General features: G+C 32.3%; 1 protein-coding gene across 1 annotated transcript; it reads right to left on the bottom strand.

Annotated features, from left to right (window-relative positions):
- Nucleotides 1-814: 814 nt before the first annotated feature.
- Nucleotides 815-6,716, bottom strand: LOC135122544 (uncharacterized). Its single transcript, XM_064046791.1, has 6 exons — nucleotides 6,435-6,716; nucleotides 6,151-6,361; nucleotides 5,978-6,093; nucleotides 5,704-5,926; nucleotides 2,161-2,340; nucleotides 815-1,898 (listed from the first exon to the last, which is right to left on the bottom strand). The coding sequence occupies exons 1-6, from the start codon at nucleotides 6,609-6,611 to the stop codon at nucleotides 1,138-1,140; spliced, it is 1,668 nt and encodes a 555-aa protein (XP_063902861.1). The 5' UTR covers nucleotides 6,612-6,716; the 3' UTR covers nucleotides 815-1,137.
- Between the last annotated feature and the right edge of the window lie 5,641 nt (nucleotides 6,717-12,357).

Below are 12,357 nucleotides of genomic sequence, written 5' to 3'. Positions count from 1 at the left end.
ACGAACAATTTTTAATAATCACAAAATATCATTCCAAATCATAGGCATTTCTGAAGATCTAATATTCCGTTTTACTGTACTTTTCAAAACACTTGCTTGTAATACAGAGATGGATAATGAGGGCTTCCATATGTATGAATCAGCACTGCTAAGCTCTTCGTGCAAGAGTATGGCTGATATTATGTGCCCATGAATATCCACCGACTTTTAATTCATGGTGCCTCTATTACTGCTTCAGCTGCATTACTTATAGGTGAGTTTTCGGAAGAAGCACAAGAAAACAGTAATAAGGATATTAGGAAGTATAGATTGCACTATATTCGGAAATGTTCTAGTATTAAAACAGATTAAGATATGCTTAGTAGATTATTACTTTCTTCAGATTCTGGGTTGTCATCTGTATGTAAAACTCTTGAAAAGCCACGCCATCGACAGTTTCTGGAAGTTCAACAACTTTTAAAAAATCTCCGTAAATGAAACTGCAGATGATGATAATAACGACGTCCATTCAAACGAGGTCCCAAAATATGACGAAGGGGATCAGGACAGTGACGCCAATTAGCACGATGAGAGTGACTGTGACTATGACTCTGACGATGATAGTGACAATGACAATAACGATGACGATGACGACATCACGAACGATGAGGATGACGATTAACAAGGAGTTTAGTTTCTACTTATTACATTTATACCACTTTCGATTACTGTAATTCTGTTTATTTTGATACTATCTGACATTTTGTATTAAATACTGATATGTGATTTCAAATTCAAATTATTCAAATCCAAACTTTTGATTCAAACTTGGACACACAATACTAATCGATTTATTCCCTTTTAACATATAATTTATCAAGAGTATTTTTAACACAAAATAAAGTAAAGAATGTCAATGTACTTAGATTAGGTATTTATTTATTTATTTATGTGCACTCTTGGGTGGATTGTTTTCAATTCGTCTCTATAATTATAGCCTTATTTTTAATTACAGCTTAACAGTAAACGCCAAAATATCACCTTTCACTTTTACAAATTACTATTCTAAATTTGAACTTTACCGAGTAGGTCAGATTCGAGATTCTTAACACTAGTCTTTATTCTTCCAGCTTTATTAACTTACCACTTGAAACAAAATCACATTTTTTTTAATTCACGCCTTAAAATTTTTCCTGAAGCACTTTTTGGTATTCCGTCTACGAGTACAACTCCTCCGGTTAATTGCTTGTGTTTAGAGACTTTGGTAGACACATAATCTACCAGTTCTGAGGATTTAACAGTCTGACCCGACTTAGGAACAACGAAGGCTTTAGGTGCTTCCCCTAATACTGGATGTGGTATACCCACAACTCCAACATCCTCCACATCTGGATGGCCTCTTAAAATCTCTTCTAACTCCGCAGGTGCAACTTGGAATCCTTTTACTTTTATCAGTTCTTTACAACGATCAATAATGTAAAACTGATCATGTTCATCGTAGTAAGCTATGTCGCCAGTTCTGATCCAACCTTCTTCAGGAAATATGTCTTTATTTGCTTCTTCATTGTTGAAATAACCGGGCATTACTTGCGGTCCTTTTATTAATAGTTCTCCTGACTTATTAGTTTCTAGACCATTAAGAGAAGGCTCTTCGAGAGAAACAATCTTGGCTTCAGTATTAGGAACGAGTAAACCACTACCACCTGTTTTGATCCCATGCTCAAGTTTCTTTGTTTGAATGATGGTAACTGGAGAAGTTTCTGTCATGCCGTAACCTTGTATTATGCAGACTTTGTCGTTTGTTTTCTCGCGAAAGCGCTCTACGTCGGATCCTCCTAACGGGGCGGCACCTGACATCCAAAATCTGATTCCAGTGAGATCCTCTTTCTTAATATTAGGGTGGTTTACAGCCATAATTGCTAAAATTTAAATGATGTTTTAAATTGCAAATAGTGATCTTAGTTGGAATTAAATAAATAATTTACGTCGTCACAAAATCTTGCCAATATTTTAATGACAATATTTAATTCTGTAACGACATGAAACGTGATAATTTTCTTTTTTAACACAGTATGAATAAGTGTGTAGTTTGAGTGGTGTGGGATTAATATTATTATTATTACTATTACGAAAAAGCTTTAACTTGAGTCAGTTCAACTAAAAATGCATATAGTTTATTACCTACTAAGGGCACTCCGTACAATACATCAATTTTGTAATTTTTCACTAGTTTCACAAAGTTGTCTGAGGAAAATTTAGGCATTGTTATCAGTTGTGCACCTTGGATAAGGGCCTGCAACATTACGACTACTTGACCATAAATATGAAAGAACGGAAGAAACGCAGGTACAACATCTTGATCTGAAACAAAAATAATATATTTTATAAATTAAAACATATTGTTTATTTTCAATTTTTTTTTCATTTTTGGATAAAGAATATGGAGATGAAAAATATATGATACATTATTTCAAACAAGTTGTTAAATTCACAGTACTTTAATGCAGTACATTTTATTATGATAGAGTTTATAATTATTTTAAACTTTTCGTAGATATTTATGCAAGTGGAATAAATTAAGTAATTAATAAGTAACTTACATCAGATTTAGATGAGTGAAATAAGTTAATTTATCAGATCTATAAACAAATAAAAGAAAAACGCTGCTTTAAGAAAACACTGGCTGCCATCTTAGATGTATCTATAGTTCTGGTTATAAAACAGTGAACTTTGGGTTACTCATTTAAGAACGACAATGTTCTGCAGATGTGTATGTTTGAAGTCAGCTAAAGTTACACATTGTGACTTTATAACATTTTTCAATAATTTTACGTAACCATTTACAAAAGTTAGTCTTGTCTGTGATTTACGGAATTATATTTAAAAAGCATAAGTATAATAGTTACATAGTTCCGATAAATGACAAACGCACAGTGAAATCAAATTGAAACGACTGAAGTCGATGCTTGTAGCTCAGTCTCCCCTTATTTAACTAAGTAACTTTTGACATATCACATGAAGTGTTTATTGCTGTAATTATTTATCATTACTTAAATAAACGCATCAGAAGTCTGGTATATATTCAGAATTTCTGAAATGGAAGTATCCCCCCTTAATTAATAATTTTACAAAAAACACGTTTTATTAGAGCTAATAATAGATATTTAATTACATAAACGCATGAGGGGTTCTTTGTTAGATAAAACTGATTAACAAACAATAAGATATTTTTTATTTTATGTATTAATACCTTTTGTTTATTGAAAATGAAACACAATGAAGTATAATGTAATATTTTTTTATATTTCATTTTGTTTATATTTTACTATAGCATGGGTATAAATTTGAGAATTTCTTGTTTTAAAGGAAATCTGACATAAATATAATTTATATGAGGATTGTAACTTTAATAATAATAATAGGAGTATTTATTAGCAGAAATAAAGCATGGGTACAAATTTGAGAATTTCTTGTTTTAAAGGAAATGTGACATAAATATAATTTATATGAGGAATGTGACTTTAATAATAATAGCAGGAGTATTTAGTAGCAGAAATAAAAAATCATTTATTAAAAATAAAAAAAATTGGTCGAAAGTTGTTTCGATAGAACTTCCCTCGCTCCTGAAGTACAATGAAACATATCCGTCCGTCATCGTTTCTCTGTCATAATGAACTTTTCTACCTGCGATGGTTACCTGTACCTGTTTAGATTAGTGCTTAATAGATTCATCCGCATTCGTGCTAGTGCCAGTTCACTTAAGTTTATGTTTCCGCGTGTTATTGTTTGCGATTTAAAAAAATAAATTTAAAAACCACCCCTTCTGAAGGGTGCATGTTACGCTACTGACTGACAGTCCGTTGTCAAATTCTGATGACTCACCATATTGAACTTAAAATAATCCATCTCTAATAACCCTTGTCATTCAACACTAGATAATAGCAATCTGACGCTCAAGTGTTTATGCATCGAAAGAATGTCACGTAGAAATTAGTTTGATTTGAATGAGTTTGTCTTCTCAAAACGCAGGATTAAAATTATTAATTAAACCACAATCGAACAAAATATTCTGAATATTATAATTTTTATTTTACTTGTATCATTATTATGTGTATTCTTCATATTTTAGAGAAAATGGGTAACTCGTTCTTAATTTGACCAATAAAAAATTTGTGACGACGTCATCAACATGAATAATACTAGTCACAGCATAAAAGAAAATTAGTCACAGCGTATTACCAATGCAAGAAAAAACAAGGACACGTATATCAACTTGGATTGGTGCAGTGTAATACTAAAAACAGTATTGTATTCCGTAAAATTTCTGAGAAAATGGAGTGAGCCGTTCCTGATTTAATCAATAAAATAAATTGACTCATTCATTAATTTTTTTGACCCACCTGTTTAAGCAAAAATAAAAAATATGAATACAATGATAAATCACAAGTAAAAAGTCATCATATTTTGCACATTTTGGGTAAAATTTATTCGGCAAAATTTTCAGATGACGTCATAAATTTTTTGGTGGGAATTAACAATTTACCAGGCTTATAATAACTTTAACACGTCTGTAAGATTTCAAAATATTGATTTATTTAATAAAATAAGTTGACTGATTCATTAATTTTTTGAGTCACCCTGTCTAAAATCTAAAAAATATTGATACAGTGATAAATCATAAATCCCAAGTATTGACTCATCATACTTTGCACATTTATGATAGGATTTATTCAGCAAACTTTTGAGGTGACGTCATCAATTTTTTGGAGGAGATAAGCAAATATATTTTGATTAAAAATTTATCAAGCTTATCATAACTTTAAAACATCTGGAAGATATCAAAGCATTCGGTTTTGCAGATTCAAAATTAAATTGCAAAATGTTGTTTTATAATTTTGATTTTTTTCCCAAAAATCTGGACGTTTCGGGTAAAAACTCAACACGGCATTATAAACTACATGTGCAGGACTATGTTATTTTATACTATTTAAAACCCATTTGCTATGTACAATTTTGAAGTGACGTCATCACATTATTGGTGGGGATGATTAGACAAATTTTGGTTAGTGTTTTACCATCTACATGATATTCATAATATATATACAAAATTTGTCTAATAAAAATCGGGACGGCAGACGGACGCAGAAACAGAGACGGAAACGGGAGACCTTTTTCTTCGGACTCGAGGGGTCATGAAACGTCAAGAAAACGTAAAAGTGGAGAATCGGCCGACAGACTCAATTACAATACTTCTTTTGCGTACGCTCGGGAAGTAAAAAGTGGCACAGGATAATCAGTAGATGAACTCTTTCTATGAACATAGATAGATTGTACTATTTCTATTTACTACTGTAGTACTTTGATTGCTTTTTACTTTAAAGTGCATACAATTTGTTGTTGATTTTCATCCCAGGTTTAGTCAAATATACTTATAAGCGATAAAAAAAATAAAATTATTTTTACGTACGCAAACTTTTATTTTCAGCTTTAAAATCGTGATTATTTTTTAAGAGATACTGTAAAAAAAGTATTATAAGAAGCTTCTAATATGTTCACTAACAAATTTAAGCAAATGAAGTGCGTACTTTTTGTGTAATAAACGATTGACCTAGTTATCTATTTTCCATGACGATTTTTTATTTTACGAAGTATGTATTTCTTGAAGTATGTAATTACTTATCTATTTATACATGTTGTGTAATTATATTTGAAAATATAACTTACCTGAACCAGTTGTTCGTTTTGTTAATGCAAATTCAGGTGATATAATTTGAGACAAATTGGATACAATATTAAAGTGGTTAAGTTGGACTCCTTTAGGAAGTCCTGTGGTGCCGCTAGAATACGGTAGTAGAATAATGTCATTAACATTGACGTTAATAATAGGCTGGCCAGTGTCTCCCGACGAAATTTCATCAAAACTTATGGCACCTTGTGTGTAACTTTTCTAAAACATTAAAAGATAATCGAATTTAGTTTTTATTAAGGTGGGGCTCACATTATTACTAATTTCAACAATTGGTACATCCGTGGCTTGACGGACTAGCGATGTCAGCTCCTGTGTTGTAAAAACTATTCGGGACTTTGAGTCTTTTAGTTGTTGTTTAATTTCCTCTAAAATTAGAAGACTTTGCTGATGAGAAAATAAAGTTAGGTAGTAAAATTTCCCACCTGATGTGTAACTAGGATTGCAGGTTGTTACTCGCAATCCAGCTTGTATGGCTCCCAGAAAAACAATGGGATATTCGGGAATATTAGGCAGAATAATTCCTACAGTTGCTTCTTTACTAGATTTGAAAGATTCTTTTAAGAAACGTGTTAGTGATAAACTTTTTTTGTATAATTGATGGTAAGTGTAACTGCGTTTAGTTTCAAAACAAGCCTGCAACGAAGTACAATGGTTAATAATAAAGGAAATGACGAATAAATAGAATAATGAAAACCTAAATACTTACAACAGCTGTTCTGTCTGACCATTTTTCTAAATTTTGCCACATATATTCATGTAAACTAATTTTTGGTATTTGAAGATTTTTCGCTCTTGATTTTATCACATTTTCGGTGCTAAAATTTTTCACTGCTTGTTTGAACAAATGAAGCTGTCGTAAACATAACATTTTGGGTACCTTCATGAGCTTGTGTTCGTACAATAAACTCCACTTATTCACATTAGGATGTTATCTAACTGTTCTCTGTTGATAATGAATATCTGTGTGTAAATATTAATACTATAGCTGACATTATATGATAATTATTACCACCACTTAAATTCTACTCATTTCCAATTCATGAAAGTGTTTATTATGTGTAGTATTTAAATGTTTACAAATACTCATATTGTATTGTTATAATTTACACAAACAAATTATTTAAAATACCTAGAATTGTCTAGAAGAATGGTAGTGGAGCAGTACGTTTTATTAATGGTATATACAGTGTATATAAATGAGTTTTTTTTTTTTTGTTAATGTCCTTGTATGACTACAAAAGAAGTTAATAAGTGGTGTGTGCCACTGTAATTAGTAGTACAACAACTAAAAATTGCCGAATTAGTTAGTTTTGATGATGATGCATTTTAGACACTTCACTCCAAAGAAACAGTAACAAGTGCGAGACTATGGTTGATAATATACGAAAATTAAAAGTTAAAAATATGGGCATTATGTTTTCTTAATTCCTTAAAAACAGTGCAAGAATTGGAACAAGTAGTGTTTTTTACGACTGTTATATATGTATATCGTTTCTGGAATCAGTGTGAACTTCGGCACTGATATTTAATTTTGTCGCTGATGTGGTTATAGTTGGTTTGTTTTGCGTCAGTAAATAATATTCGGTTATGTGATAACAAATGAACTTCACTCTCTTGACGGACAAGTAATTATTAACTCATTACCTTTGCTCAATTGAAAACTTCAAAATCAGAAATTAATCAGATGCCTTTTGTTTTGAGTAATACCATCATATTTCTTCCATCGTTCTTGTTTAAATACATATGAATATATAATATTTGAGCACATAAAAATACGTAACTCTAGTTTGCAGGAAAATGATAACTTCTACAAGAAATTTTTTCTTTTATTTGCGGCGGCTCTTTCACTAGAACTCAAAAAGTGCCTTTTCTGTTTCATGTTTTTTTAATTGGTTCTTACATTTTATACCTAACCCTGTTGACTATTTTATTTTCCTGACATGTTAAAATATGGGTGCCATCGAAAAAATCCAGTAAGTGTGGATTAAATTTTCAGTAATTTAAAATTTGCATAGTCACCTATCACAGTTTTTATATTGTTATCTAATCTGTTTAATCCTGCTAGTCTAAGCTAACTTTATGGTTAATTATTATTTTTAATTATAATAATTTTCAAGTCATTCTTATTTTTATATGATCAAATATCGGGTCGTTGGCACATAGGAAAATATTAATTCATTTATCTAGATTTACCACATTATATCAGCGTGACAAAAGATTGTGGTGAGACTGAAATAAATGCTTGCCTTGAAATAAATATTTATAACAGTTTTGGTGAGACATCATCTGTCGGTATCAAAAGATTAGGTACCGTGCACGCTGTAGAAATTTTCTTTGCATCTTAAGCATACTCGCTTAATTTTCAAGGTACAATACTTGTATTTTCAGAACTTTGGAAAATTTTGAGTTGGTTTCCAATAATAATACAATAAATCAATTTATATTAGAGATGTACCGACTATAGTCGCCCGACTGTTCGGCTTTGCTAAAACCGGTTTATAAATGCAACAGTGTGTTTTTTTTTTCTATTTCTCTGACTACCTTAAAAAATTGTTTTATTTTAATAAAAGGAATAACTAAAGTTCCTTTGTTTTCCAAAAAATGTGTTAAATTTGTTTGGGTAATTTTAACATTTAATTTTTTTGTAGTAACTCAGTACAAAAATAAAGAATAACACAATTTAGGGCAGTTTATACAATACTTTAACCAATTTTAACCACTTTTTTGGAAAATTTTTGGAAATTTTGAATTCACTTTGCGTGTTTATTGGACCAGATATCGTGACGGCGATTTCAGAATCGTAACTAGCGGAAGATTATCTACAATTTGACACCAATTTTCGGTCGACTAAACCAATTTTAACCTGTTTTAGCAAAGCCGAACAGTTGGCCGACTATAGTCGGCACATCTCTAATTTATATATATTTGTGAGATATCATTCATTGATGACAAGAAAACATATGACTGAAGTAGTACGTAATACTACATCGTGGGGTGTAATATTCATTTCTGGAGGAAATGAATAAAAGCAGTTGCAGTGTGCAGTTGGTTACATTTGGATAATCCCTAAATTAGTGCAAAAGTCTTATCAAAATTTCAAAGAAGATCATTATTTTAGTTCCTAAGGTAAATTGTAAAACTTGACCATTATCTGTTTTTATGCAGGTATTCTTTGTCATGTGTATTTGTAAAATTAAAAATAAATACTGGTTGTTAAAATCACACATCAAGACAGCGCTTTTATTTTTTAAATTTGCAACAAAATTCTATGAGTTACGAAACCCTATTGGAAAACAAAAAATTGCACATAAAAATTAAGTACGTCAAAAATATTTACTAAAAAATAAAAAAATATGGTAAATGTATATGTTCATCAGGTGGGTGCACTTGTTTGTTTATTTGTTTACTTTTAGTTTTATAGGTTATCTTTTTGTGTTCGTTGTTTGTGCAAGAATAATTCCTAACTATGGATAATAAATGCCCAGGTTGTACTGCAGAAGTCGATGCAAATATATCATTACATTGCGATGCTTGTAACCGTCCAATGCATTATTCTTGTTTAGCATTAGCTGCAGATGTGGCCGCTGCATGTGACAGGGCCCGCAGAATGTCTTCGCATGTAAAAATTTTATGCGCGGATTGCGATAATAATTTTAGATCTTTTGTCTCACATTCTGGATCAATTGAGGAGGTATTTACTGAGAAGCTACGTAATCTAATTAAAGAAGAGTATAAGGAGTTAATTACAGATATAAAATCTTTACGATCTGAAGTAAATGTCCTAAAGGAGAGCAACATAGATTTGGTCAAATTGCTGACATCTGGCAACGGTGATGTTGTGGCAACTGCGAAATCTTTGCCATTGGGTAAAAACTCTTATGCTTCGAAGGTTGTTGTTGAGAAAAAAATTGTAGTAAAGCCGAAAAATACTGCACAGTCGGTAACAAAAACTCGTTCTGATGTTCTGAAGAATGTGAATATAATAGAGGAAGAAATTGCAATCACAAAGGTGAAGCCTGTGTCCAGTGGAGGCTTAATAATTTCTTGTAAGGATGAAAATTGTGGCAAAAAATTACAACAAATTGCTTCAACTAGTCTTGCTCAAAATTACGATATTAGAGAGGTTAATGTTCTGTATCCAAGAGTGCGAGTGGTAGGCATTCCTGGCGGTATGTCTGAAAGTCCATTTTTGTCGTATCTGAAAAAGCAAAATCCCGATTTGATTAGTTAATTCTCATTTACAAAGCTTATTCGTTTTTGGCCAACACGCTCCAACCGAGATATCTTTCAAGCTGATCTCGAGGTCGATAGCGCAACATATAATTTGCTTTTAAAGTCTGGTCATGTTCTTGTTGGGCTTAATCCATGCTCAGTGTACGATGCGATTACAGTGCCGCGCTGCTACAACTGTAATGGCTACTTCCATACTAAAAAGCAGTGCAAAAGTCCGGTTAGTTGTCCTTTGTGTGCTGATAAGCACACCATTAACGACTGCTCGCTTTACAAAAGTAAATCCGAATCTTCTGACAAGAAACGCTGCATTAATTGCCAATCTTTGCGGAATCGCCGTGAGAACTTAAACATAAACCATGCTGTTTGGGATTACAATGACTGCGAATCTTACAAGATGGCGTTAGAACATTTTAAAAAGGATTTATTTCGTGACCAACCCCGAAACTAAAATCTTTTTCACAAACAGGCTCAAAGAACAAGGACCGGCATTACCAACTAATAAAAGTTCGTTACTAAACAATAATGAATATTCTAGTATTTCAGAAATTAACTCTTACAACTCATCGTCAGAGACTCTGAATGTTTGTCATCAAAATGTTCGGGGTATTAGATCCAATAAAATCATAAGTACTCTTACATCACAATCATGTATCACCTCCCTTCCATCTACTAATACTTCTCATTTATCTAGCAGCGGAGCTACTCAGGTTCAAATATCCACCTCCAGTAATAAGTTTAGTTTCTCTATTTATTACCAGAATGTGAGAGGTCTTCGTACTAAAACACATGAATTACTTAATCAAACATCTGATGCCGGTTTTGATATAATAGCTTTTACCGAGACATGGCTTTCTGCAGATGTATGTAATAGTGAGTTATTTGAAAACCATTTGTTCAATGTCTACCGTGCTGACAGAGATCCACTTACTACTGGTCTTAGTAGGGGCGGCGGAGTGCTACTGGCCATTGCAAATGATCACAAAGTTGATCTTCTCAGTCTTCATTGGAAGAATTTTTGCTTTATTGATATAGTTGGAGTGAAGATATCTTGTAAACATAAATCATTATATGTGTTTTGCATTTATATTTCACAAAAGACACCAATTCTCGAGTTTGAAGAGTTTTTTAACAGTCTTGCTGAATATGTGATAGACCTTGGTCACATCATAATTCTAGGCGACTTCAACTTATATTCATTCAAGTCTAGCATTAGTGCATACAATGATTTTTTATCTTTTACAAACCTGGATCAATGCAACTCTATCCCTAATAACATCAATCGTAGTCTGGATGTGGTTATTCATGATATTGAGCTCACTACATGTGAGGTAAAGCGTGATTTTAACAATATTCTGGAAGAAGACCCCTATCATCCATCCTTAGCTATTTCACTAGAAATGAAACATTTCAAACTCTTCAAAACTCAACTATCTGATGACGTTAAACAATATAACTTTGGTCGAGCTAACTTTAATGAATGTTGATTGGTCCTTTCTTCGACAACAGACTAATGTGAACGCAGCCTGTGCTTTCTTTTATTCTAAACTGTATGAAGTTTTGGATAAGTTTGTCCCTAAAATGAAAAAATGTAAAAGAAAGTACCCTGTGTGGTTCTCGCCTGAATTAAAGAAAATGCTATTAAGTAAAAATCGTCTCTTTATGCTATACAAAATAAATAAATCCCAATTTTTTTACACCAAGTTTACTGAAATACGCAAACAATGTAAGACAAAGCAAAGACTGGATTATCAAGCCTATTTAGATAAAATTAAGGACAACCTGAAGGAAGATCCTAAACAGTTTTGGTCTTTTATTCGTGGCAAAAGAGATGGCAATTGTATGCCTCAATCAATGACCTACCTCGACAGGCGTCTTGAAACACAGCAAGAAATTGCTGCAGGATTTGCTGAATACTTCTCCAGTGTATTTAATTCCCCAGATGATAGACATTCTGAAACAACAGTTCGAGAGGTGTCATGCTGTGCTGTAACGTCGGTCACGATTGATGAGATAATTGGTGCTGGTAGAAGACTTAAGGGGAACAGGTGTGCTGGTTGTGATGCTATACCAGAATTTTTAATTAAGGATTGCATCTACGTAATGGCGGAACCTCTACACTTTATCTTTAATCTTTCTCTGGATACAACAACTTTTCCGGAAGTGTGGAAGGAAGCAAGAGTGGTACCGATCTTCAAGGATGGTGATCGCAATAACATCTCTAAATATAGACCCATTTCAATTCTGCCTAATTTTTCTAAAATATTTGAATACATTTTACACCGTCGTTTGAGTATGTCACTTAGATCACAGATTTCTGAACATCAACATGGTTTTATACCCGGTCGCTCAACTCTAACAAACTTAACACAATTTTCTGAATTCTTGTCACAATCATT

Source organism: Zophobas morio, unplaced genomic scaffold, assembly GCF_036711695.1.
Source record: "Zophobas morio isolate AGI-343-1 ecotype UQ-CSIRO unplaced genomic scaffold, CSIRO_AGI_Zmor_V1 ptg000002l, whole genome shotgun sequence".
In the NCBI taxonomy this organism is placed as follows: Eukaryota; Metazoa; Arthropoda; class Insecta; order Coleoptera; family Tenebrionidae; genus Zophobas; species Zophobas morio.
The sequence above is the reverse complement of the archived record's forward strand: the minus strand, read 5'-3'. Positions and strand labels throughout refer to the sequence as shown.